Source organism: Rhagoletis zephyria, unplaced genomic scaffold (assembly GCF_001687245.7).
Source record: "Rhagoletis zephyria isolate East Lansing unplaced genomic scaffold, Rhagoletis_zephyria_1.1 Rzeph_scaffold_02413, whole genome shotgun sequence".
Classification (NCBI taxonomy): Eukaryota; Metazoa; Arthropoda; class Insecta; order Diptera; family Tephritidae; genus Rhagoletis; species Rhagoletis zephyria.
Window position 1 is genome coordinate 22650 of NW_016159497.1, and position 24880 is coordinate 47529.

General features: G+C 39.2%; 3 protein-coding genes and 1 long non-coding RNA gene across 7 annotated transcripts; 2 read left to right on the plus strand and 2 right to left on the minus strand.

The window, feature by feature from the left end:
- Positions 1 to 274: 274 nt before the first annotated feature.
- On the minus strand, positions 275 to 11413 carry LOC108366822 (RWD domain-containing protein 2A). 3 transcript variants are annotated; one of them, XR_001848163.1, is made up of 2 exons: positions 11096 to 11413; positions 275 to 286 (listed from the first exon to the last, which is right to left on the minus strand). XR_001848163.1 is itself a non-coding variant. In XM_017621298.1 (2 exons), exon 2 carries the CDS (start codon positions 2860 to 2862, stop codon positions 1942 to 1944), a length of 921 nt encoding a protein of 306 aa, XP_017476787.1. In that variant the 5' UTR covers positions 2863 to 2864; positions 10791 to 10923; the 3' UTR covers positions 1673 to 1941. The 3 variants fall into 3 exon arrangements, 2 of the variants coding, with proteins under 2 accessions (XP_017476787.1, XP_017476786.1); XM_017621298.1 differs by lacking the exons at positions 275 to 286; positions 11096 to 11413 and adding exons at positions 1673 to 2864; positions 10791 to 10923; XM_017621297.1 differs by lacking the exon at positions 275 to 286 and adding an exon at positions 1685 to 2864 and having other exon boundaries at positions 11096 to 11232.
- On the plus strand, positions 1243 to 24674 carry clos (closca). Its single transcript, XM_017621300.1, has 16 exons — positions 1243 to 1435; positions 5475 to 5629; positions 5703 to 6419; positions 6489 to 6663; positions 6722 to 6888; positions 6944 to 7045; positions 7120 to 7899; positions 8184 to 8671; positions 8741 to 9372; positions 10029 to 10429; positions 10489 to 10655; positions 12170 to 12945; positions 13018 to 13215; positions 23574 to 23890; positions 23956 to 24167; positions 24343 to 24674. The coding sequence occupies exons 1-16, from the start codon at positions 1285 to 1287 to the stop codon at positions 24650 to 24652; spliced, it is 5748 nt and encodes a 1915-aa protein (XP_017476789.1). The 5' UTR covers positions 1243 to 1284; the 3' UTR covers positions 24653 to 24674.
- On the plus strand, positions 15950 to 18928 carry LOC108366826 (uncharacterized). The gene is made up of 2 exons (XR_001848164.1): positions 15950 to 16095; positions 18525 to 18928. It is a non-coding gene; the product is annotated as an uncharacterized LOC108366826 (long non-coding RNA).
- Positions 18942 to 21327, minus strand: Map60 (Microtubule-associated protein 60). Of its 2 annotated transcripts, XM_017621296.1 has the most exons (4): positions 20706 to 21327; positions 20509 to 20650; positions 19494 to 20446; positions 18942 to 19439 (listed from the first exon to the last, which is right to left on the minus strand). In XM_017621296.1, the coding sequence occupies exons 1-4, from the start codon at positions 20836 to 20838 to the stop codon at positions 19201 to 19203; spliced, it is 1467 nt and encodes a 488-aa protein (XP_017476785.1). In that variant the 5' UTR covers positions 20839 to 21327; the 3' UTR covers positions 18942 to 19200. The 2 variants fall into 2 exon arrangements, with proteins under 2 accessions (XP_017476785.1, XP_017476784.1); XM_017621295.1 differs by having other exon boundaries at positions 18942 to 20446; positions 20706 to 21325.
- Positions 24675 to 24880: the final 206 nt, after the last annotated feature.

Genomic DNA, 24880 nt, shown 5'->3' on the forward strand with positions numbered 1-24880 from the left:
TAATTTTAGTATAACCATGTGCAAGTTTGAAGTGTCCCAAAATTCTCGGTGAATTTTGTAAATTTTTGCCAACGGTCATGTGTAGTCATGCTTTTTGCATGGGAAAAAATGTGCAACATCGTATCGAAAAAAAAATACCAAAACTCAGCCAGAGTTTTAGCTACTTCAAAATTGCACTTTATTGCACTAAAACTAAATTGACTATCATACTGCATACCCGAAATTTTCCTAAAAATTTAGATGATGATTTTGATGAATTCTTCTAAATTTGGTAGAAAGAATTAAACTTTTATTTATATGTGTATGTAAATTTTGTTACAGTGTGAACGATATTTAAAATAAAAATTATTAACTTACAAAGTTCTGCCACGATTGTGCATAAACCAAAGTTTTAAACTTTATACGAAATTTAAAACAATTCAACAAAGTTTCATCAAAATTTCGAACTTTTTAATAAAAAACTTTTGAGTATGCAGTTTTATAGGTATTCGCAATTTAATTTCAAAATTGTACTCGTTACATGCAAACAACATCAAATCAGTAAAAAAAATAATAAAAATCAACGCGAGCAGCATGAAACAAAGTGCAAGTTACAATAAAATTTTATGGGCTATAAAACTGCACACCCATAAGTTTTTTTTTTTACTTATATCAAAAAGTTCGGAATTTTGACGAAAATTTTTTTAATTTTCCTAAATATAATTTAAAGTTGAGACTGCGATTTGTATGGTGGTTTTGCTTAAAGCATAAACAAAATTTTTATAAAAAATATAACAAAGCAACTTGAAAAACATTGTGAATATAAAAAAAATCAATATATGAACACTTGTTTGAGTCACTGTAACTCTATGGTTTTTCCTAAAGAAGACAGATTTTTAAATAAGGAAGAAAACCCTAGTCAATATTGTTTTTTTTTAAGTTTATTACCTTGCCTAATTAAAAATATAAAAAATTCGTTGAACTGGCATCGCACTCTGGATCTGGAAAATTTTAAGGAATGTCACATACACACATCTAGCAAAGGGTTAATAAACGTGTCATTGAATTAGGCGTGTTTTGCTCTATGCACCAACTCATCTCCCATGCATAGCCTCATTTTACAGTTACGAAGTGGCTCTTCTACTCCTATGCAAGTATGTACATATATGATTGTATATAAAAGAAATCCCTTTTTTGTGTACGCTTACAGTTGTAATTTGTTATTTATGCGAATGAGCAAAATTAATCGCACGAAAATAATTGTTAATAAAACTAGTTAATTCTTGTTCAATTAATCTTGTGAAAATGTTCTTTCATCTATTTATATTGGTTTTTATGAATTGTGTTAATAATTGCTTGTTTTTTCATGTGAATTTTCAATATTTTTATGGCGCACAACTCGAACCGTTTAATACGCAATTACAAAAACGTGAAATGGCACAATTTTTCGATAAAGGTAAGAGCATGAGGAGGCAAAAAGTGAAAAAAGGATCGTATATACAAACGCCTAGTTTAGATTTTTATTGTGAAGTAAAATTTTTTATGATTTTACAATTGTTGTTGGGCATTACTGTAGAAGAACAACATTAGGAAGAGACAATTTTCAAAATTTTCTTATACGGGTAAATCATAGTACTTATGTATGTATGAATGCGACTAAATCCACACAGATTTAAAAGATCATAAAAGTAACAAAATTACTCGACTTTTTCATATTGGGAGTATCGTGGAAACATTGCTATTTTTATTGCATAAAATTACCATATTTAGGTAGCAAAATGGAATTTATAATATTTTGAGCATTTTAAGGTTATAAACCATATGTAAGGTTATAAACCATATGCATTTCTGCCTTTAGTTATAAAAAATTGATATGGTGCGCTAACTGACTGCTGAGTCTCTTCAAAGTTATTTTTCTGCGTTCCGCTATTCGTTCAGTTCAACCGTTCATCCAACTCGCAACTAATCTAAACCGAAAAGCTCCTTTTTCATGTAGCCCGACTTATGCGTCTCCAAAAATTTAATAAACAGTCCCATATTCATTACACCATCCTCATTATCCAGATTATCGCAAAAGAGTTGCTCTTTGAATCCCTCGAAGCGCCGTCGTTTCTGCAATTTACCCTGCCACGGTTCACTCTTACAAATAGTTATGTGCTGCCAACGCATAGCCTTAATTATGCGCCAAAAATCTTGCGTATGCTCACGTAAACCCTCCACGCATATAATACCCGGCTTGCCTGGACGCGAAAATCCAGTCAAATCCAAATTGCGCGCTTCTCTTTGTATTTCTTGTCGCTTCTTTTTCGACTTAATGTGATGCGAGTATATCCATAAACGTTCACATTCAATTTCATTCTCATTTTCCTCCACCAATCCATCGTTCTCCTCAAATTCACTGGCATCACGTGCAATCAGTGCAATTAGTTCGTCTTGTAACCAGGAGACCACTTGGAATACATAGCATTCAGTCTTATCCATTGTCTCGATGTACTTTTCAATTTCACGCTTCAAATACAACTCTTTAGTTTTGCCCAGCAGCGCGCTGAAAACCGTGACAATCGCATTCTCTAGCAATGGATATAGGTGCGGTAACTCAATGCGTATATCCATTTTATCTTTTCGTTGTCCATGCGCCACCGTCAAAGTGATCGTGTAATCTAAGTGTGCCTTCAGCGCGATCGTGGGCACAGCTGTGGGCATATTAAGGAAGTCATTGAAATCACCTATAACGCTCGCATCGAAAATATGCATTTCGCCGGGTGTACAATAGATCGATGACAGCATGTCGACCTCCTCCAGTTGCTTCGAAATACATTGCACATAAAGATCTTGTTCGTCTAGTTGCTCGTGCTGTGGCGCTTGTTGCTGCGTATCCGTCATTGCTGGAAGAACAGAAATGTCCAATCAGATCGGTATAAAATATATTGGTACTTATACATAGAAACGTATATAGCGCCAAGTATATTATATGCCGATAGATAGATAAATATTTCTGTACTTGATTTTAAGCAGCGAGGTTTTGTGCTTGTATACACAGGTAAATAAAACGTAACATATGGATCAGACTTTGGGAAATCGGCTATCCATAGTTTTCAGTGAAATGTTGAAAAAACACAGTTCTAGTTGATCGTTAAAATTATACAAAATTTGTTTCTTTCTTTTACTTGTACTAAAGTTATTGATTCAGTTTTTGATATTTTTTTTAACCAAACCACATAGTCTTTGAAACAACTAATCGATTTAATGAAGCTTTATGATGTCAGAACGATTGAAACAAACGAGAAGTGAGTGTGAGTTGGTAAACGTGATAGTGTGCCAGGTTAATGGAGATTTTTACAGACAAAGCAAGCGTTGATAAACCGCAGATGGGCAGAGAAAAAATTGTAGAGTACTTGAACATGGTATGGAGACATATGAAATCCATCCCATACTCTTAGAGAAAATGGGAGCTATTGTAAAAGGGAGTGTGGCGCCTTTCAAACGCACTGCAGCTATTACGTATCTTTGTATGCATATACACTTTTGCTAGGTTATTTAAGATGGCAATGAAATATGCATTCTGACAACCACCAAACCGTCACTGAAAATCATGAACGTTAAACTGTTGGTGAAAATGTTGGACCAAAATGTTTCAATATGTTTTTAATAAAATTGCAAGTATTTTCGAAAATATTAGTCCTACATAATTTTTTTGTAGAGAATCGAAGTAAGCTAAGAAAAAATTCGTTTAGCACTTGAACTTTGATGGAGTTGGGCGAGCCTAAGATGTTGACCGAAAATTGTCATCTTTAGCAAAGATTGTGTTTAGACCATAATGAACCATATTTTTGCTATTACCAATCAAAATTGTAAAAACGCGGATTTTCGCCCAAAGCTACTAAACGTGCCAAACGAGAAACAAATAAGAGCATAAATACGGTTTTTCAAAATATCTCGACCCTAGCGCCACCTAACGAGGCCATTTTTGGCAAAAAATTTCTGCTTACATAACCAGTATATATATTATAAAAAGCAGCCAAATCGGTCTATAAATAAGTGAGATATAGGACTTTTAATTTTTTTACGCGGTAGACTTTTCGCTGGAATCGCCCATATATGGTTTATCAAGTCGAATAAACTGCAACTCGTAATGGGCCAGAGTAACACGAGCCTCTCCACAAGAAAAAATGTATGCATAGCCAGACGACAGACAGTTCGTACTCTCGATAAAAAGTTTGCCTCTGAATATGGTTATAGATTATCCCTCATTCGGCATACATATTTAGCAAAATCATCTTAATTAATATTTTTTTTGTTTCTTTTAATAAAGATATCGTCAAGTATGGAAAATTTTTAATAAAGTTTCGGGAAGTGTAATTTTACTTGAGGTTTAAGTAGAATAAAACAACTTGCATTAACAAAACTTTGCATTAAAAAAAAATTATAGTTTAAAAAACTAAAACCTCGCTATTATAATTTTAATTCGTACTGTCATCAGGTATGTAACTTGAGAATAGAAATCTCTGCATCTTTTAGGCGCATCAATATTACATACAGCCGTATTCTTACAAAGTCACAAACTTAAGCTCATCACTGCTGTGATTTCTACTGCGCCTCAAAGCTTGCCACCGCAAAAAATATGCCGCCACAATACAAATTTTTAAATTTTTGTGTATTTTTCTAGCACTCAAAATTGATTTTTTTGTGACACATTTCTCGGCGCACAAGAAATCACAACAGTGATGAGCTAAGTTTTGTGACTCTGTTTGAATAGAGGGGATAGTCACATCCCGAGCTAATAAAAGGGAGGTAAAAAGAGCCGAGGTTTGTAAACTTTAGCCTCACGAAGGCAGCGCATTTAAGAAGAAAATGCTAAAATGTTCCAAAACTCCATTCATAGTTTCCCCTGCAAAAATCGTTGGACCATGTAGTCTATTTGTGGTAAATTGGAGTACTTACAAAAGTGTTCCTCTGTCATGCTGTAGCGGACCAACTCGTGTCTCTGCGCCAGCTTATTGTTTGTTATCCGATCACTGCTCGTGTTTTAACGAAACGTGATTGAAGTTGAGCATTTGAAAGCACATTTGCATGTCTGGCTTTAGCTGAACGTGTAGAGATGCTCGCTGTTAGTTCTTAGCTCCCAGCATGTTCGGGTTCGAATGCCGTGAGAGGCAACATGTAATTTTTAATTTTTGTCTTGGTTTTTATTAATTTCGAAAAAGCATTTGAGAAGTGAAGAAACAAACGAAAAAATATAACAACAATGCCATTGTTAATATGTTGGAGTAGTTTTGTGCTACTCTGATGTAATACAGGGATGGAATATATGGTCCTGCCCTAGGACATCGCAATGTTAATTGGACCATATTTTTTATATGAATTGTGGTTAATTTTGGAGTACTCCTTGGTCCTTAGGGAGTACTCTTTACACGCATGCATGGAGTAGTCGCGATTTTTGCAGGGTCATCCCCTTTTCGTCGTTTATTATAAGCTTTTTTTTAATTTATGTTTAGCCGCCTATTCCTTTAATGGTCTCGAGAAAATCGAGTCAGTGCCTGTGTCGTTTCCAATCGATATCTGCGTGCTCCCATTGGAGGGTGTTAAATATGCAGCGGCGTTACATAGAAATAAAAATGGCGTGCGACATTTTACAATATATAAAAATGTGGTACGTATAAAGTATGATCTAAAATGCATTCAAGTTTACTTGCAATCACTTGGAAATGTATTTTTCCAATCAGAACCACAACTACCGCGAAATGCACACCATTGCCACGCCCAATGCCACCGCGATGGATTGCAAATCTCTCGGCCCCAAGGGATACATCGCTTTGGCATTCAATCTCACACAACCCATTGAGAATGCACGCGATGGATCGCCGATCTACGAACTCACTGCTGATGATCGCCTACGCGCTGTACAATATTTTGCTGCTACACATTTATATTCCATTTATTTACGCACCACCGGTAACGACCTGTTTATGCTGCAAACATTCCGCAGCAGCGGCAAAACATCTCAACCGCGTTGCCCCTACTACAAGTGGTCGGGTACATCGTTTACCTTACTCGCGCGTATTCCATGCAGCAATGCGCGCCATGTCGAACCGTTTGCCATCAACTATGAGAGCTATGTGGCTTTGGCGAATTATGCCGATCAAACGGGACGCACGACAACGTATTCGGAAATTTATAAATTTGTACATGAAAAGAAGCAATTTCAGCTTGTGCAGAAGATACGCACCTATGGAGCGGTGGATGTGCGCTACTTCAGTGTGCCACTGGACGAGGTTAGAAGGCGGTATTTTCTTGTGTTTGGAAATTCGGTAAGCAGGAGGCGTGGTAGTGATGGAGATGCCAATGAAGTGGATTCAGTATTTTACCTTTTTGATAAAGGACAATTTGTACCTTATCAGAGTTTACCGTTATATGCGGTGGAGCAATTCTTGCCAGTGCAGGTAAGGGAAGTTGTTTTTAAATCGTAAATTACAAAAAAAAAATATACATTTTATCTCAACTCAATAAAGAATATGGAAGCTGAGAAGTTTTTGCTGCTTATTGCTAGTAAGGATCAAGATGCTAAAATTTATAACTTGAATGATTGGAAATTCGAGCCGTCCGGTGTTCAGTTCACCGAAGGTGCCTTGAGTCAGGGTGTGTCGAAAATGCGAATTTATCAAGAGAACGAAAAAAGCTACTTAGGTGAGTTTTAAAAACTTTGACTACGATTTGTGTAAGTGAACACATTTTTAAATTCCAGTGATTGCGAATGAAAAGATGAACGAAAATGATACCAATATATTTTTACCGATCTTTAAGCAAGATGAACATGCGAATGCTTTACGACAACAGATCATCGATTGGACTAAAATGCAAATAGGGCGTTTGTCGCAAATCAATGTAAATAAATTGAAAAATGATGTAGAGGTAAGAGAGCATAACATTTAACAAATATAGTTAGAAATACTAATTACCTTTCCAGCAAAAACTCGCACAAAACGAAATCCAAAAACAAAGCAAACATTTTAATGTTCAATTACGAGATATTCTACAATCAGACATACAAACAGTGACAACTAATTCGGTAAGCATGGATAAAAAATGTACATAGTATATTAACAAAATTAATGTTTTACTTAATTTACCCAAAAAACATAGTTCGTTTATCCGAAACATCATTTTACCAGCCACTACTGGCAGGCATTGAATTTCGCCACCCAAGCTGTGATTGGCTTAGAAGCTGAACTCAGCTCACCTACTGCAAAGCGTCTCAAACGCTCCACTAACGTCACTAGCGACCCAATCATGGAATTCGCCAACATCAAAGTCGACACTCTTGTTATTAAGGAACACCTGCAAGCAAAGCAAGTGAATCGTGTCGAATCCGCACGGCCCACTCTTGAGCACATTAAGGCAAAGAAGGTACGTGTTACGGGCAAGTATGAAGTGCCTGAACGGTCGCCAGCGGCTGATGGACCAACGATGGTACCGACAACGTCCTCGCTGGCAGTGAAGCATCTACGAATCAATGGAAATTTGAATGAGTACAAGTGGCATGATTTGCTCAACCATACACTGAAGCGTGAAGGTATGCAATTTGTAAAACAGCCGACCCATATGGCTAGCCTAGTGGCAGAATCTGTACGGGTGTTAAGCGATGAAATTGACGGCAATAATTTGCTTAAGCTCATACCAATTGATGGTGGCGATAGCGCTGCTGATGCCAGTACTTATGTGGTCAGGCAGTCAGTACGCTTTGAAGGACCTGTAAAAGCTAAAGAGCTATTAATACATGAGCGTTTAAATCAAATACAAGTGCGACAGAATAAATTAGATGTGCTGCTTAAGAACGCGAATGAGACGCAGGTGGTGGACGGTGCAAAGAGATTCGAGCATGTGCGCATTTTGCAACCGATCGCAATGGCGGTAAGTCAAGGGGTAAGTAGAAAATCATTTGATATGATTTGAAATTGAAATTAGAACACAAAGATGTCGGTTAACACTATGCCATGAATACTTTTAGATGTAAATTTTTTGCGTTTGTAAATGATTTGAGTTTTTTTTTATACACAATGTCCCTCTTAAAAAAAAAACTATTAGAACATTTTTCCAAAACTTATTCGAGACATAGTTGTTATCTTTCTCCCAATTAACTTGCAGCTCTTTTTTCGGCAAATACTGTACTCCCTCTTACAATTTATTATATTTCCTTTCTACCCTAGGGCCAAACGCTCGGTTCGCGCTTACAATCATTGTCTCCGCAACAAATCATACATAACGAGCTCATCCTCAATGGTGACTTTATAATCAAAGGGGATGCGATCGTTTCCGATTTTTTAAGTGTCGGCGATTTAATAGATCGTAACTCTCAAATGAGTACCAAGCAAACACTACTGAATGGACTCGATATTACGCAGCCACTTGAGGACGTCAACATTAATTTCGAGGAGACACTGGAAGCGAATAACACGATATTAACATTTATCAATGCAGTTGACATGCAGCAGCTCATTAAAACGAATTTCAAGCACTTGCAAGTACTCGAAGGTGAGAAGCATTTCAAAAAGGCGCTCGAAATACGTAGAGGTTTCAGTGAAGTGAAATATTTAAATGGCATAGATATAGAAAGTTTGACTGAACGTTTATTGTTTAAGATCGCGAATCAAAGCGTGCAAGCGCCAATGCATTTTGGTAAATTACTAACTTATAGGTAAGTGCATGGAAGCATATCATATTCAACATTATATAGCTATATATTAATACAGATCTTCAAATGTAGCATTACAGCAAACCATATAAAGATGAAGGATAAGCCACTAGACTCGTTTCTCACCCGTACTGGAAATCAACATATGCCTATCACACTATCTGTTACAGAGTTGAGTACGCAGACATTGAATATTGAGAAACTACAAACTAATGGACGTATTTTTGGGAAGGCAAAGACCTCTGACGATGAACAATCCCTAATAGGACAATTATTGTCCAATCAGTCTAGACACATGGATTTATTGCCACCAAATCGAAAGTTTCCGAATACAATATTCGTTGATAATTTACGCTTGAAAGATGGCAGTGTCAATGGACTTAACGTGCATGACATAGAAAAGAAGCTGAAGCATCTTAATGCTGATATAAAATTTGAAGGGAATTATAAATTTAACTATGATATGAATATAAGCCAGCTAACGTTTCAAGGAAAATTCAATGATATAGCGGCGGAGTTATTTGGTCGCTGCTGGTTGCAGAAAAGCGGCATGCAAGTGTTCACCGTGCCGCAAAGTTTTTCAGAGGTGCATTGTTCAAAGGGTGTGACACTCGATGGCTCACTTAATGGACGTGCATTAGAGGATTTCTATACGAAAGCCTATTGGACAAATCGAAATGAGTATATTGATGCAATGAAGTTCCGTAAGTACCCAGTTATAATTACAGATAATGACTTATGTGTACAAAAGCCATTCTTGGCTAATCAACTAGGTACTTTTAACCGACTTCAAATCAAGTAATTTTTAACAAAAAACAAAACCCACTTTTATTCCCTTATAAATGTTTATGATTATTGTTAATTTATTCATGATCCCTTGATCGGATCTAAACTAAATTAGTATGGGACCACCTCTGAGGTAACACCTTCCTTAAAAAAAAGAGAAATCGGTTAACGTGATCCAAAGTTATGCGGCAACATACATATGTAAATAGCAAAAAAAGATATTCCGACTAATTGATAACCCTTCTCCTATTTGAAGTCTGTTAAAAAGGAGAAGGTTATCAATTCGTCGTTTTTTTTTTGTATGTTACCGCATTACTTTGGCCACATCGGCCGATTTTGATAATTCTTTTGCTCTCGGAAAGGTAGTATCTCCGATGTCGTCCCATACTAATTTAATTTAGATCCGATCATTGGATCATGAGGAAGTCATAGGTACTCCTAAATTTGTATATGAGAACTGAAGTCGGTTTGGTTTTTTGCTCAAAAATTACTTGTAACAAGTACATACGTATGTAAATACATATGTACATACATATCCGCCCTTCTAATAAATTGTGTTAATTCTTTTTTTTAGAAAATCCCATACAAATACAAGCGCCACTTAGAACAACTACGTTAAACAGCATGCATGTACCCCTAGATATAATCCATTTTAACTCCTCTGTACCGCAAATTCTGTACGCAAGTGCTTCAGTTCATCGCGATCTTAATTTATTGGATACTGGCGGCATTTACAATGTTTCCACTTTAAATGGTGTCCACCGGTTAGCATTCCAACAATTTCTCAAAGCTGGCAGTGGCGATACTTTGCATGTGGAGCATGCAAATTTTGCGCAAACGCCACTCTACCGTACTTTGAACCACTACGAATTACCGACATTGCTGGACAAAGTTTGGCTTGCCAATGAAAATGTGCGTCTGACTCAACATGTCGAGCTGGCTAATGCGACTTTTGAGGGTCTTTTAGAATTTGAGGTATTCCGCTATCAGCAAGTGATATGCACGCATGTTTCTAATAACATTACTCTTAATAGGGCTTGGTAAACAATATAAATTTGCATTACCTGAAAGATAACTACTTCAGCCTAACACGTCCCCAAGAAATTGGTACAGAAATGATGATGACAAGTGAAGCAAAGTTCGAAGGTGATTTGACTGCTAACAACGTACAGCTAGCTGGTTTCCTAGTCGATAGTAGCAGGTAATTTTACGTCAGGTATTAAACAAATAACACGTATTAACAATTATGCACCCTCCGTAAATGAATTCATGTAATGCAATTTTCCCCAATCAACCACATCTCAAGTGAAGAGTAATTTTAATTGTATATACATACCAGCGCTGTATTACTCATCTATTTTAGCAAAATTTTCAATTTCACTCCAATATTCTGTTTACGAAACAACCACTCCAACGCAAAATAACCGCCGTTTACCTTGCACATTCAGCACAGAAAAAAACATAAAAGAGAAAATCAATTCACTACACATTTTCGAAGCCACTGTCGTTAGTACATGAACAAAGCGACGAAAAAGGGGAGAAACAAAAACAGATGATTCACTAATCAATGCCAGCCAATAAATGTGGTAATTGCATAGATTTTCACGCCATATACGATCAATTTTCTTGTGCATACATTACCTTAATGTTATTAAGAACTTTCGTACATGAAATTTTGCAAATTTCTCCACAAAATATAAAATCGAAGGCCACACGCGAGGCACACTTCACTATTTTCTTCAACAAAACATCAAAATTGTCAAATTGACAGATATGTAAAAAAACATCGATGTATCGAGCAACATCGATTGCCGTAGCTTCAAACATCGATGTTTGTCGATGTTTTCCAATAAATTGGTGAATTTTCGGTACCCAGTACCCGGTACCCAATACACCAAACAGATTTCGGTACCCAGTACTTCCTTTTCTGTGCCCAATACCGATTCTTTACATTAAACCTGCGCCGCTGTAAATTTCAAGTTTATAAATAAAATATTTAATACTATTTTATATGAAATCGGCTAAAAAACACTTATTAAAGTAGTAGATCCAAGGTTCAGGAAAAATGCTGCCGACGGATGAAGTAAACTTTCAAGCCTACAAAGATATGGCGACGGGCCGACATACATATGTCCATACATACATTTTTTAATTGAATCAAAATTAAAAGCTTTCTTGACCTCTTTTCTATCTTTACCGCCAAGCAAAATTATATGTATACATGTTTATAAGCTGTCAAAGTTTTACCGAGCCCCATTAGAGAAATGTCAAATTTTTACTTTGATCTGTCAAAATTTCCTCTTTTCTATCAATTGGCACAGGTCCTAAGTAGGCCATCTTAAATTGGGCCTTAAGAATACAGTGGCACCGAAACTGCTCGTAATGCTTAATACACACGAGGCAACCGTTGCAACAACCTAGGCATGTCAGCATACTAAAGTTTTAACATTTTCCAACAAATGTATAAAAAATATTTCAGCCAGTGCAAGATTTCAAAAACGAGAATAGGTATTTGAATAGACTATTCCTTCTTATTTGTAAGCCAGACGACACCGCTAGGAAAACTGTATAAAAAAAAGTTCTCACTTACATTTGTATGACACAAATAACACGTATTAATGACCATTTTTTATTTTGTATTTATTTTTTTATGTATCCAAAAAAAATTGGCGCCCACTTTATCATCTACTCCAAACTAACTATCATGTTCAGCAGCGATTTGGCTATGAACTTTGATGAATTCTTTGTAAATACTTTGAAAACAGATGGTCCTCATGAAGTGTGTGCTAGCTGGAGCTTGTTGACTGCGCTTATACAGGGTGATGTTGAAAATGTGCAAATTAACAATTTGAATTTGGCTCAAGATGTTGTGCGCTTGAATATGCCGCATGCGTCTTTGACTGCGCCAAAGACCGTTAAGGTATCAAGTATTGAAAAACTGTGTCCTACAAGAAGCAGTACCATAAATCGTGTACCAGTCGCTGATTGGCTACAACAGGCGGTGTATGTGCACGGCAATCATACCATAAACGGTATAACCACTCTTGATACCGTTAACATGTACAACGATTTAAGCGTATTCGGCATAGTTAATAATATTTCGAATTTTGGTGAACAAACTTTAGTACTGCGCAATTTGCACCAAACGTTGCATGGCGATGTACACATCAATAATTTGTTTCCCAAAGAACGTCGCATACTAGTGAATAATTTTGAAAACCTACGCGCCAAAAGCGTTAACGGGCAAACAGTTGATGCATTCTATAAGGATCAGGCAAAATTATCTAGTGTAGTTGCGGTTGAGGGAAATTTGGCATTTATGCAACCTTTAGTGGTGCAGGACTACCACAATCGAGGGGCTCGGGAAGCGATGTGGAAGCGAACGTCTTCAACAATTGATGAAGTCATGCGAACAAGCAATGAACTCACGCAGATGCCTAGTTGGAAAACAACGCTTACAATGGACCGGAAATTGAGACGATCCCTTAAAGGTACATTTGTTTTGCAGATAGAAATAATTGCAAATAGATTTAATTTCCAAAAAAAAATATCTCTACTTCCAGCGACCTTTTATGCCCTTAATAAATTTAATATTCGTCAAAAACTGAAAACAAATGGAACGAAAATAGTATCCTTCAAAATAAGCGAGGAAAATGGTCAAACGATGGATCTTATAGGAGTCGTTGATGAAACAAACAAAATTTCGCCGGTGCAATATTATCAATGGTCAATACAAGAAGCGCATTTTCGCCCTATTCAAGGTAAGTTTTTATGTATCAATTGAATCATATCATGGCCCAAATTCGATAGTTTTCTGAGCGTCTTGTGAAAAGGTATAAATTGATTTTTATAACTTTAGCAAAAATTTAGATATTTTTACGAAACGATGAACCTAATTCTAAAAAAAAAATACGAAAGTTGCGATATTTGAGTAGTATTCGAGCCAATTCGCTTTAAACTGATATTTACCAAAGCCGTTTACCCGGCGTTTTCATGGGGCAATATTGCCAAGACAATAGCTTAACTCTTTTTCACTAATACACTCACACAAAGACAATTGAAGGGGTTAGAATCAAAAGGATCTGACGTTGTTTTAAGATAATTAAAGTTAAAGTTGATTACTTATTGTAAATTCTGGGTAAATTTATTTGAAATGATTCCTGCCTAAATGAATGCAGGTTAATTAACTAATTCAAAGAATGTTTACTCTTTGTCACCATACTATACCAATACCAATACTATATTTAACTATACAAATATGGGTATAACTTTTATTTTCAAAAAATATCACTTAGACCCTTATGATTCTAAGCTCCTCTTCGTCACTGTCTTTGATTTTTCGAAGACAATGAATTGGACAGTAAATTGGACAATTTGGTCACGTCTTGGTTAATTTGAGAAAAAGAGGCAAGACAAAATCGCAGAATTACAAAAAAGTTTGTGTTTGGATATTTTAGTAAAAAAATCGCGCCAAACGACAATAACGGCGGTGGCTGAAAAATGTCTTTATAATTGTCTGGACGCCTACTTTACACAACAATTTTAAAACTAATATCTATTCTCAATTGTCTTATCGTCGCTCGAATAAAGAAACAGTGTAAATGCCACATACACTATTATTCGATAATTGCACCATTGGATAGACAATCCTTTAATCTATTAGAAAAATCTTTAGTTTTCTTAAATATCTCTTTGGCTCACTAAGTTATTTCCGAAAAACGAAATTGTATTTGTATGGTTTGTAATGTATTGTAAAAACTTCCAATTCGTTTTTCTCTAAACTATACTTTTTATGTTACACTATTTCATTATTCCAGCGACGTTATGTAAAGGCAGCGTTAGGGGTAATATTAATAATAATATTATTTTGGCTCTTACATGTTTGGTCAAGCTTCTCTTCCAGTTTGTGGTGTGCGTCCTGATGTTAGATAGATAGACAGATAATAAATTGAGGTTTGCCCTGCGGCCTCGGGGTCTATTAAGCCCTGCACTCTTCACAATACCTCCTCTGGACTTAAGTCCCTGAAAAAATTCAACAGTACCTTAGGGGATAGGGAGTGAATGTGCCTAAGCTGTGGCCACATTTAGCCTAAACTTCTCTCACGGCTTCTGCAGGCTACATCACATTCGGTGCGGATGTGTAGAGGTGTATCGCTGGTAGAGTAGCAAAATCGACAAAGGTCACTCGACCATATCCCTAGCTTGTATAGATGCCCTCTCAGCCTGCAGTGTCCTGTGAGGATACCTGTTACTATTCTAAGCGGCCCTTTGGAAGGTCAATTAAACTTTTGAATCTCCTTCTGTTACAACTCATTGCATGACGCATTCCTGACTAACTTTGCCAGTTTAGACCCCTCATAATGCTCGTCTCTATCCTAAGCTTCCCTTTTAGAGTGTTGGGACCCACTCCTAGGAAGGGCTAAGGCCAACTGGAGTAATGACTGCCGCCTCTCTTTCGAGACAATCAGCCGCCTCGTTACCTCCCCTGTGACCAGGTACCAACACTAACTTGATGTTATTGTGTCTACCAAGGGAGTTAAGTTTCTCAATGCCCTCTAGGACTAGCGACCATTTGACCTCATAGGATATGAGGGCCCTGAGTGCTCTCTGGCTATCACTTATGATTCTCTCGTTTCTATACCCTCTACCCATGATTGTATCCGCATACAGGTAGATGGCGTAAAACTCGATTGAAAGATGCTTGGATATTTCACCACAGGAACAGAGTGCCTGGCCCTCAGTCCGACGATTCCAGCACCTATTCCTTCTGGGGTCTTCGAGCCATCCGTGTACCGGTGTAGAGTGTAACCCTAAAGCAGTGCCTCGAAAGCGTAGACACTCCAGGTTGCTTTACTGCTAAGCTCTATTTTGAATCTTTTCTCAAAGACTATGGTCTTGCCTGTCATCTCTAGGTAACAGGGCTAGTGGGAGCAAGGACCTTAGCTTCTCCATGCTCCAAGAGGAAATGACCTTACCTTTTCCAAATACCTCGCTCGGAATGTTTAGCAGAGTTCTTTTGGCTGCTTGCTCTATGGTTATATGAAGATGCTCAAGGTCAAGGACTACTTCCAGCGCCATGGTTAGACATGTGCGCATCGCTCCTGTTATACATACACATGCCAGTCATTGTAGCTTGATGAGCGATTGTCTCACCGTAGCTAGAGTAGTTCTTGAAACCCAAGCTACCGCCCCATAGGTAATCATTGGCTGTACTATCATGATGTAAAGCCATCTTAGGATCCTGGGCGTACAACCCCAGAATTTTCTCGAAAGACGCTTACACACCATTAGAGCTTTCGAGGCTTTGATGGTAATACAGCTCACATGTTTCCTGATGTTAAAAAAAATAGGGGTATTCTCTGAGTATTGCAAAGCCCTTGCACGGTGCACGGATTGCACGGTTTGCAAAGCTGTCCCATACGAAAACCGGTTTTAACCGTGCAATCTGTGCACCATGCAAGGGCTTTGCAAGACTCAGAGAATACCCCTAATAATAATAATTTAAGCCGTCTCCGAATGGCAAATTGTTTTTATGAGCTTTCAAGGCAGAAATAGACTCGGATTATTGCCTGCAGAGCGGCGACCGCTGTTGGAAAACTTTTTATAATTTACGTGTTGCTAGGGCCAGGGATCTAACCCAGGTTGTTGTTGTTGTTGTTGTAGCGGCTACAACAACCCCGCGCAGATCGGTTGGTATCTCAGTCGTTGTCGTCAAGTTCCACTAACGGCAACCCTAGGAAGCGTGCAGCTTCTGCGGGGTTTGCCCATAAGGACAAGGTCGTTAGGGATGTCGGGTTTGCCGGGCATGCGAAGAGATGTTTCGAGTCATGTGGGGTCTCTCCGCATGCCGGACATTCATTAGGCACATCCTCATTCAGCCTACTCAGGTAGGAGTTTAACCTGCTGCAGTAGCCGGAGCGAAGTTGTGCAAGTGTGGTGCGCGTCTCCCGAGGCAGATGAAGCTCCGTCTCGTCAATGTCCGGGGGTGGTGTGCCTAGAACGGCATTCACAGGTCTAGAGTCTACATAACTCGAGACTGAGTCCCTGTGAATGCCGTTCAGGGCCTGTCTGTAAGCTGTCGGGTCCAGAGGTTGCTTAATGAACCTCTGGACTTCGTCCGTCAGTTCATATAGATGCCTCCTGACGTGCCTAGGCGAGGGCTCCTCTGCAAGCAGCTGTCTGCTTGGGTGGCCACTTCTGTGGCTCCCGATCAGGAACTGCTTGCAGAGCATTATATTGTGCTCCTTTACAGGGAGCATTTGCGCCTCGCCGTGCAGGTGGTGTTCAGGCGACATCAGGAGGCATCCTGTCGCTGTCCTGAGTGCGGTGTTCTGTACAGTCTGTAGCTTCGTCCACTGCGTCCTACTAGTCCCTGGCGACCACACTGGCGCTGCGTAGTTCAAAACCGGCCGGCCTATTGCCTTGTATGTTGCCAGCAACGTTTCTTTGTCTTTGCCCCAAGTACTGCCGGCTAGCGACTTGAGGACCTTGTTGCGGCTCTGTACTTTATTGACAATAGCGGTTGAGTGCGCAGAGAAGGAGAGCAGGCTGTCGAATGTTACTCCGAGTATTTTGGGGTTATTCACCGTCGGAATTGGTGTGTCATCGACGTGAATCCCCAGCGGTAGCCTGACCTCCTTCGTCCAGGTTGTGAACAGGGTCGCGGAGGATTTCGTAGGGGAGAGGGCTAGACACTTTGCAGTGAAGAAGCGAGAAAGTTCGGAGAGATAGCCGTTTACTTTCGAACACAGGTCATCAATTCCATTCCCAGTCGCCATGATCGAGCAATCGTCGGCATAAGAGACAATCGAGACTCCCTCTGGTGGTTGAGGGAGCTTTGAAATGTAAAAGTTAAACAGTAGCGGGGAAAGGACACCACCCTGAGGAACCCCCTGTTTTATTTTTCGCTGCTTACTCGTTTTGTCTCTAAACATTACCGACGAATGTCGACCACTCAGATAATTTGCCGACCACCGTTTGAGCCTCTGTGGGAGAGAGGAGGCCTCTATATCTTCTAGCAGCGTGGAATGGCAGACGGTGTCAAACGCCTTTGACAAGTCCAACGCTACTAGAATCGTTCTCTCACAGGGACGGTTACGGTTAAGGCCACGAGTTATCTGAGTGTTTATGGCGTTAAGTGCTGTTGTTGTACTGTGCACTTTACGGAAACCATGCTGATGCTTCGCTGGGGTCAGGTGGTTTGTGAAGTACGGGAGTAGCAAGGCCTCGAGTGTCTTCGCTACCGGGGAAAGGAGTGTTATCGGACGATACGAATCTCCTTTGTTGGCAGGTTTCCCCGGTTTGAGCAGTGGGACCACTCTCCCCACCTTCCAGATGTCTGGGATGATGAGAGTGGCCATTGACAAATTGAGGACCTCCGTTAGGTACGCTACCCCCGCAGGACCCAAATTTTTCAGCATCAGCATGCATATTCCGTCGGGACCCATGGCTTTGGAGGCTTTCGCCTTCCCGATGGCCACCTGAACTTCACCGCAAGTGAAAGCAAGGGGGGCACAAGTTGTTGGCAGTTTGTGCAGCCTTCTGGTCACTCGACGCTTGGCTTTGTCCACCGGAGGATGCAGTATGAACTGCCGGCTAAAATAGCTCGCGCATCGCTCCGGGTCCGACGAAGCATGGTCGCCGAAGGAAATTTCGACTCTGTCGTCGTGCTTCGTCGGATTAGACAATGACCTCACGGTTGACCAAAGCTTGCTCACACCAGAGGTGAAGTTGCAAGTCTTCAGATGCTCCTCCCACTTCTTCCGCTTATGTACGTTTACAAGTTGCCGAATCTCCGCGTTGAGATCCCTGATACGGGGATCTCCGGGATCGGCCTGACGAAGGCTATCACGCTCATTTGCTAAAACAGCCGCTTCGGCAGGGAAGTTTGGACGTGGGTCCGATATGCACCCTGCCGGTATGAAGCGGGCTGCAGCAGCAGTGATAGCCCTGCGGAACTTACGTTCACCGAGGTGGACGTCGGTTGGTGTGGGGAGCGATGTGAAGGTGTTTTCAGTAAACTCCGCGTAACCTTTCCAGTCAGCTTTAGAAAAGTTGACATAGGTCCCAGGTCTTACGGAGTGGTAGTACGCGCCTCTACCCACTCAGCAACCACGGCCAGCGTAAATTTATTTTGGAAAGGGTATACACATTGGTTTCAGTCAAGTTACAGAAATTTTTTAAATCAAAAAAATTACATGGTAAATTTCAGAAATACAAAAAACGCGAAATTAAAAAGTTGCCGATTATATAAAGTTGGTATCGCCCGACCTTAGCTTTGTTTACCTATTACTTTTGCTATATTTTTAAATAAATATGTTTTTAAATATGTATTAAGACTTAGTTTTTACTGAAGAAGACAAGCTTTGTATACTATATATAATTACTTTATTACTTTTAACCGGATTGACAGTTCGTGGGCATATTATGTCTTGTGATATTCGAATACTAGAGATAAAAAAAATTTCCAAAAAATGCGAAAATCAAATTCTATATAAAGCTCCAAAGTCAGATGAAATGTTGTTAAAAGGGTATAATTTTCATGCTGCACATGCGACAAACGGAAACCTAATATAAAAAAAAACGTTTACTGCCAAATTTTACGTAAATGGCAGCCGGTTTGTTAGAAAAATTACGAGTGTCATGCAATACGTAATCAGCGTAAAAAGAAACAAATTTTAAAATACTACTAAGAAATTGATGTGGAGTGTAGCTACTCGGTTGTCTTCCAATCACCAATTACCCATTTATTGTTCCAATTCATCGCTTTGAACGTCGATTATAGCGCGCAGTATACCCAATTCAAGTTTTGCAGCCGAACGCGGTCGCAAACGATTCATTACATTGGCAACATAAAGGCCCAACGCTTCATGACGTGATGAGTTGCAAAGATTCTTGAAGAATGTTGGTGGCAATGAATTGTCGAAATTTCCTAAATTAATAATGCCACCTGGTGCATTTGTCTGATTTGGATGGTTAGCGGCACCTGTAACGGGGCCATTAATGGGACCATTTCCAGCATCAAATATAATATCATTACGAAAGTCAATCTCTTCAAGTCGTGGCGAAAATCCATTCGTGGATGTAGATGCTACAGTAGCAGCGGTTGAAGAAGATGGGCCACCGCCAACACCACCATTGGTCAACTCAACACGCGGATTTCCTGTTATTGTAATTAAATTTATTCCAGCTGGCGGACTATTTGTATCGATCGGCTCCTGTTTAATATTAAGCGATTGTGCATGACTTATGGTAAGAGTGTTCTCCTGTAATGCACCACTAGAACTTGCGTTAATAGCGGCTGCAGTACGCACAGTAGGTGTTGGTGCAGTTGCGGTGGCCGTTGATTTTGCAGGCGACACCTCTCTAGGTGACTGTACATTGTTTGGTTTTTTAGCAGGCGGTGTACCTCGCTGTGATTCGGCCAATTTACGTTTAATGGATTCAGGCAATGGTATAGTTTCGCCCACTCCTAATACCTGCCCACCTACTCGAATAGTGTTTTTCTGTTCTGGGTTGTTGCTTGAGGATTGAGTCGATCGCGGTGTGTTACTACCTGTAGGTGCTGCTGCAGTATTTAATGATGTTTTCTTCATTGTGATTCCTTTCTTGTGCAATGCGGCTGCAGTTGCAGCAGTAGATGTGTTCAATGCAGGCGAAGAGTTTCCTCCAGTGTTCAATGCTGGACGCGTTGAAGGAGCTAAAGTATTCAAGACTTTCTTTTCTTCAGAAGCTGGAGATGAAGCTTTTTTCGGCGCTGGAGTAGCAGAAGCCACAGTAGCTTTGGTGGATTTAGCCGGGACTTTCACCAATGGCTTTTCATCTTTTTCTGGTGTTGTTTCAGGAGAGCCTCCAGATTTCATTGATTTTGATGGACTTTCACCATCTGAAGTAGCTGGAGGAACTTTTCCTTGTGGTGCTACTGGTTCTTCTTCTTCTTGTACTTCAAGCATTTCATATTCTTCATCTTCTTCCATAGACATCATACCATCCCTAAATCAAGTAAATAGGAGAGTTCAGGAGAGTTAAAATTAAATTCTATGGCTACAACTTACTCGTCTGGCTTAGGTTCTTCCTCTTTCACAGGTTGATGTATTTGCTCCATTAAATCGAAAAGTTTCCATGATGGTGTACGCTTGGTCTTCTCCTGTTCATATTTCTTTTGGAGTACTTTGAATATCGACCGAGCTTCGTGTACTAAAATTGTAAATGTAATCAAGAAACCCTTAATAACAAATCAAATTTTACTTACCCGACAATTTATTATTTTTTCCGACGCGCGACCAGGCATCATCTACTTCTTTCTTGCCTGCTGCCGGATAATTTGGACGTAATACTTTTTCTTTAGCAATGTCCGCCAAAATTTTATCCAACTGTATAGGCATCTTGTACAAATCTATCGGCGTGTGGAAGCCGCAACTTTGGTTATAAGAACTATTTTAATGTTCGAACAAATGTAATTCACAAAAAATTTATATACGCTTGTGATACTTTTTCATCTGCTTTCTACACTTTTCGATGTTTTTTGTGTGCAGCTCCTTGAGCGAAGCAACGCGTTCTTGCAAAAACAAAGCGGTAGCGAATGAGAAGTGAAACGGCGCGCAAAAAGCACTATATAGCTATTTTGTTTTAACTTATACTCTTTGATAGGCAGGGCAACTTATAACAACGACTGCTGTTTCGCATGCACGGCCGATACATTAGGAAACGTTTGGAAAGGTTGCAATTCATAGAGTTGCATTAGTACCTAAATTGTTTATTTTTAAAATTAACAAAATGCCTATAATATAAACGTACAAAAGTGAATTTGCATTATTTCAGAATGTTTACAAGTTGTCACGCTGGGTTGTTGTTGTTGTAACATCAAACAAATGTTAATGGGAAAGTGGAGAGGGAAATTTTTTTTCTTTATATACGTGACTTATATTTTAAATAAAGAGCGAAATACACCACACAAGCGGTTTGACAAACNCTTTTTCTTTATATACGTGACTTATATTTTAAATAAGTATATATATTACGCAAATACCTCGCAAATTTGCTAATTTAAGTTGGTTTTTGTATCCAAATCCCGTTAAACTAGTCACATGTTTCTTTCCAGCTACCAACAAGGTTGCTTAAGTAGCTTTTGTCGCTCCCTTACAAAAAAATGCACCTAGAATTGTTNCGCAGATACCTCGCAAATTTGCTAATTTAAGTTGGTTTTTGTATCCAAATCCCGTAAAGAGCGAAATACACCACACAAGCGGTTTGACAAACCAAGCGAANTCTCTGTTGTAGGCAAGAGCGGCAGTGCGGTGAAGATGGCGGGGTAAAATGAAAACTGAGTTGTCAAACTACGAAATGACAACTGATGTTAAGGAATTCGGCAAGACAGATATGGTTTAACAGTAGAAATTTGCAGTCTCTACCTGAAACTTCTGTCTTAACAAAGTTTTTTTAACATAATCCATTCAAGGACTTGAAAGCAATTGAAAGCTCATTCTCTTTTGTGTTTTCTATTTGCTTTTACACGTTTCAATTCTGTTGAATTCAAGTTTTTGGTTCTTTAAATGGGAAGCAACGAAAATACCAAAGCTAAGCAAGAAAATTGAAACGACTTGACGGTACAGGCGCATGTGTGCTCGTCCCTTTTCTTCTCACCCCCTCTCTTACACAAGCGAGCAGAATTGAATTCAATACTTGAACTGTGTAAAAGCAGTCTAACCGATTCTGAGAGTTTCGGCGCCAGTGTACTACAATTAGTTTTCAAAGTCACAGTAGTGATAAGGTCCAAGCCGAAAAATAAAACTGAAAATTGGGATTCCCAGGATGCAGCCTACGAAGTTTTCATTCGTACTTTGCGTTTTTGGTAGCATTCTTCCGTTTAAGATTTCCAGGGCAGAAAACCATGTACACAAAACTCAAGGCAATAGATCGTTACCACTTGTTATCAATACCTGGGCATTTACCGAGGCAAATACAGCTGCTTGGCGAGTACTTAATCACCAGCCAGGCGGAAATGCATTGGACGCCCTTGTCGAAGGCTGTAGCACTTGCGAACGTTTGCAGTGTGATGGCACCGTTGGTTTTGGTGGCTCGCCGGACGAGAATGGGGAAACCACACTCGATGCTATGATTATGGATGGCAGTAATATGAATATTGGAGCGGTTGCAAGTCTGCGACAAATAAAAAATGCCATCCATGTAGCACGGTACGTATTGGAACATACAAAACACACACTACTAGTAGGCGATGCTGCAAGCAATTTTGCGGAAAAGATGGGTTTTCACCGCGAAAGTCTTGCCACTAACAACTCGAAAGGAATTTGGAAAGAGTGGCACGATCGGTCTTGTCAACCAAATTTCTGGCTTAATGTTTATCCGGATCCAAGAAGAAGTTGTGGTCCGTACAAGCCCGTCTCGGTAGAATTTAACAAACAAACAAGTAGCACACGCTACGAATACCAGATTGGACGGGGGAACCATGATACCATAGGCATGATCGTCATTGATGGAAATGGTGAAATCTATGCGGGTACATCTACTAATGGCGCCACACATAAAATACCAGGGCGTGTGGGCGACTCGCCGATACCCGGTGCTGGAGCTTATGCTGATAATGAAATCGGGGCAGCTGTGGCAACTGGCGATGGTGATGTGATGATGCGTTTCCTTCCTGCACTGCTTGCGGTGGAGGCATTGCGTGCGGGTCGCGCGCCCACATTAGCTGCAGAAATGACAATGCAACGTATAGTGCGCTATTACCCAGATTTCAGTGGGGGTTTAGTCGTTGTCAATCATCTCGGCCATTATGGTGCTGCTTGTGCGGGAATGACAAAATTTCCATTCTCAATCGTAAATGGCGATTCGATACAAACGACAAGGGTAGAATACAAGTATTGCAAAGAACCAACAACATTTTGGTAACTTTACTGCTATATCTTTAGAGTAATTAATAACTTGTGATATATTTGAATTAATAAAATAATCTTAAATTTTTAATTTGTTTTATTTCTAACGATTAGACGATATTAACAATTGAGTTTGTTGAAGGTTAGAAAAGCAATTATTGTACGAGCCCACATCTAGCAAGACTTCTTTGCGACCCACCAATAATTATATGCATTCTTAATTTCAGAATATACATGGCTTCCAAAAGTAAGAGATTTTCTAGAATTTTTAGAATTATTCTCCAGCGATGTCGATGGGATAGCGGTATTGAATAAAACAACTACAGGACAACTGATATCAAGTCTTCAATCGTTTTTCGAAAGTTTGCGAGGTGATAAAAATATCACAATCATTACTTTCTTCGCAATAGCTGGAGAACATTGTTTTGCAACACATATGGGGCCAAGAACAGATTCAATTAGAATTTTTTGCGTTAAAACGGAATTTGAGTCAGCCATCACAATATACGAAAAGTTCACTTTACCCAGGAATGATATTAGACAGGTAACTTCTATAAAAAAAAAAAATCAGAGCAGAATATCTATTTAACAGTTATTTAAAATGCTTAGGTGCTTCGGTTGGACGGGGATAAAGTAGCACTGTTGCTAGCCGATGGCATTGAGATATGGCGATCGCACCCGCATTTCGAATTTATGCACCTTTTACCACTTTCGAAGGCAACTAAAGGTGTAAGCGCCAAATTCAACAATGTCACCTTCTTAGCAGTTCAATTAAGAAAAGAATCGAAAAGCCTAAGCAATGGAGCTTTAGAGATTTATCGGTACGTATACAGAAATACTTCGATGGACAAACAGTGACAACTCGTTAACCCAATTTCGGAAAAATTGCCAGTTATGAGTTTTCCTATGTTGTACCACAATGTCGGTTAGGAGTTGTCAATGTTTCATCATCGACTTATGTTAGCTGCCTAGTAATAAACAAACTTTATTCATTAGCTCCATAAACTCGACTCACTTTGACCATATGCAAAGTTTGGACTGTGTGGATCCAATACAATTTTCATTCAGCAAAATCGCACTAACAGACGACTTACTGCTGTACGTCTTGGGGCGATCTATTGTTGCGCCATTGACAATTTATCAATATAAAGGTGTTTTGGGCTTTAAACGAATCGTAGGAGCAAGCACACTCACCGTTGGGCAGGCTTACAAAATTTTAGACTTGGAGAATGCAACTAAGCCAATGGTCATGCTAATGAACGATGGAGATTTAACATTTATAGAAATAGCGCTGAGGAAATTTTGAACAGTACGGCACAAACTTGATCGAAAAAATTAAATCTAAAATTCTTCAATTAAGAACATTTTGTAAATAAAACATAAAGCAAAGAAAATATAAAACTTTTATAAATTTTGAATTAGCGTACCTCTAAAAGGACGGACCATAAAAAGCTATTTCTGGATAGTGCTGCATCGAATCTTCTAAACAAATTTCAAACATATTCACCTTGCATGGTCCCAATATTCAATGATT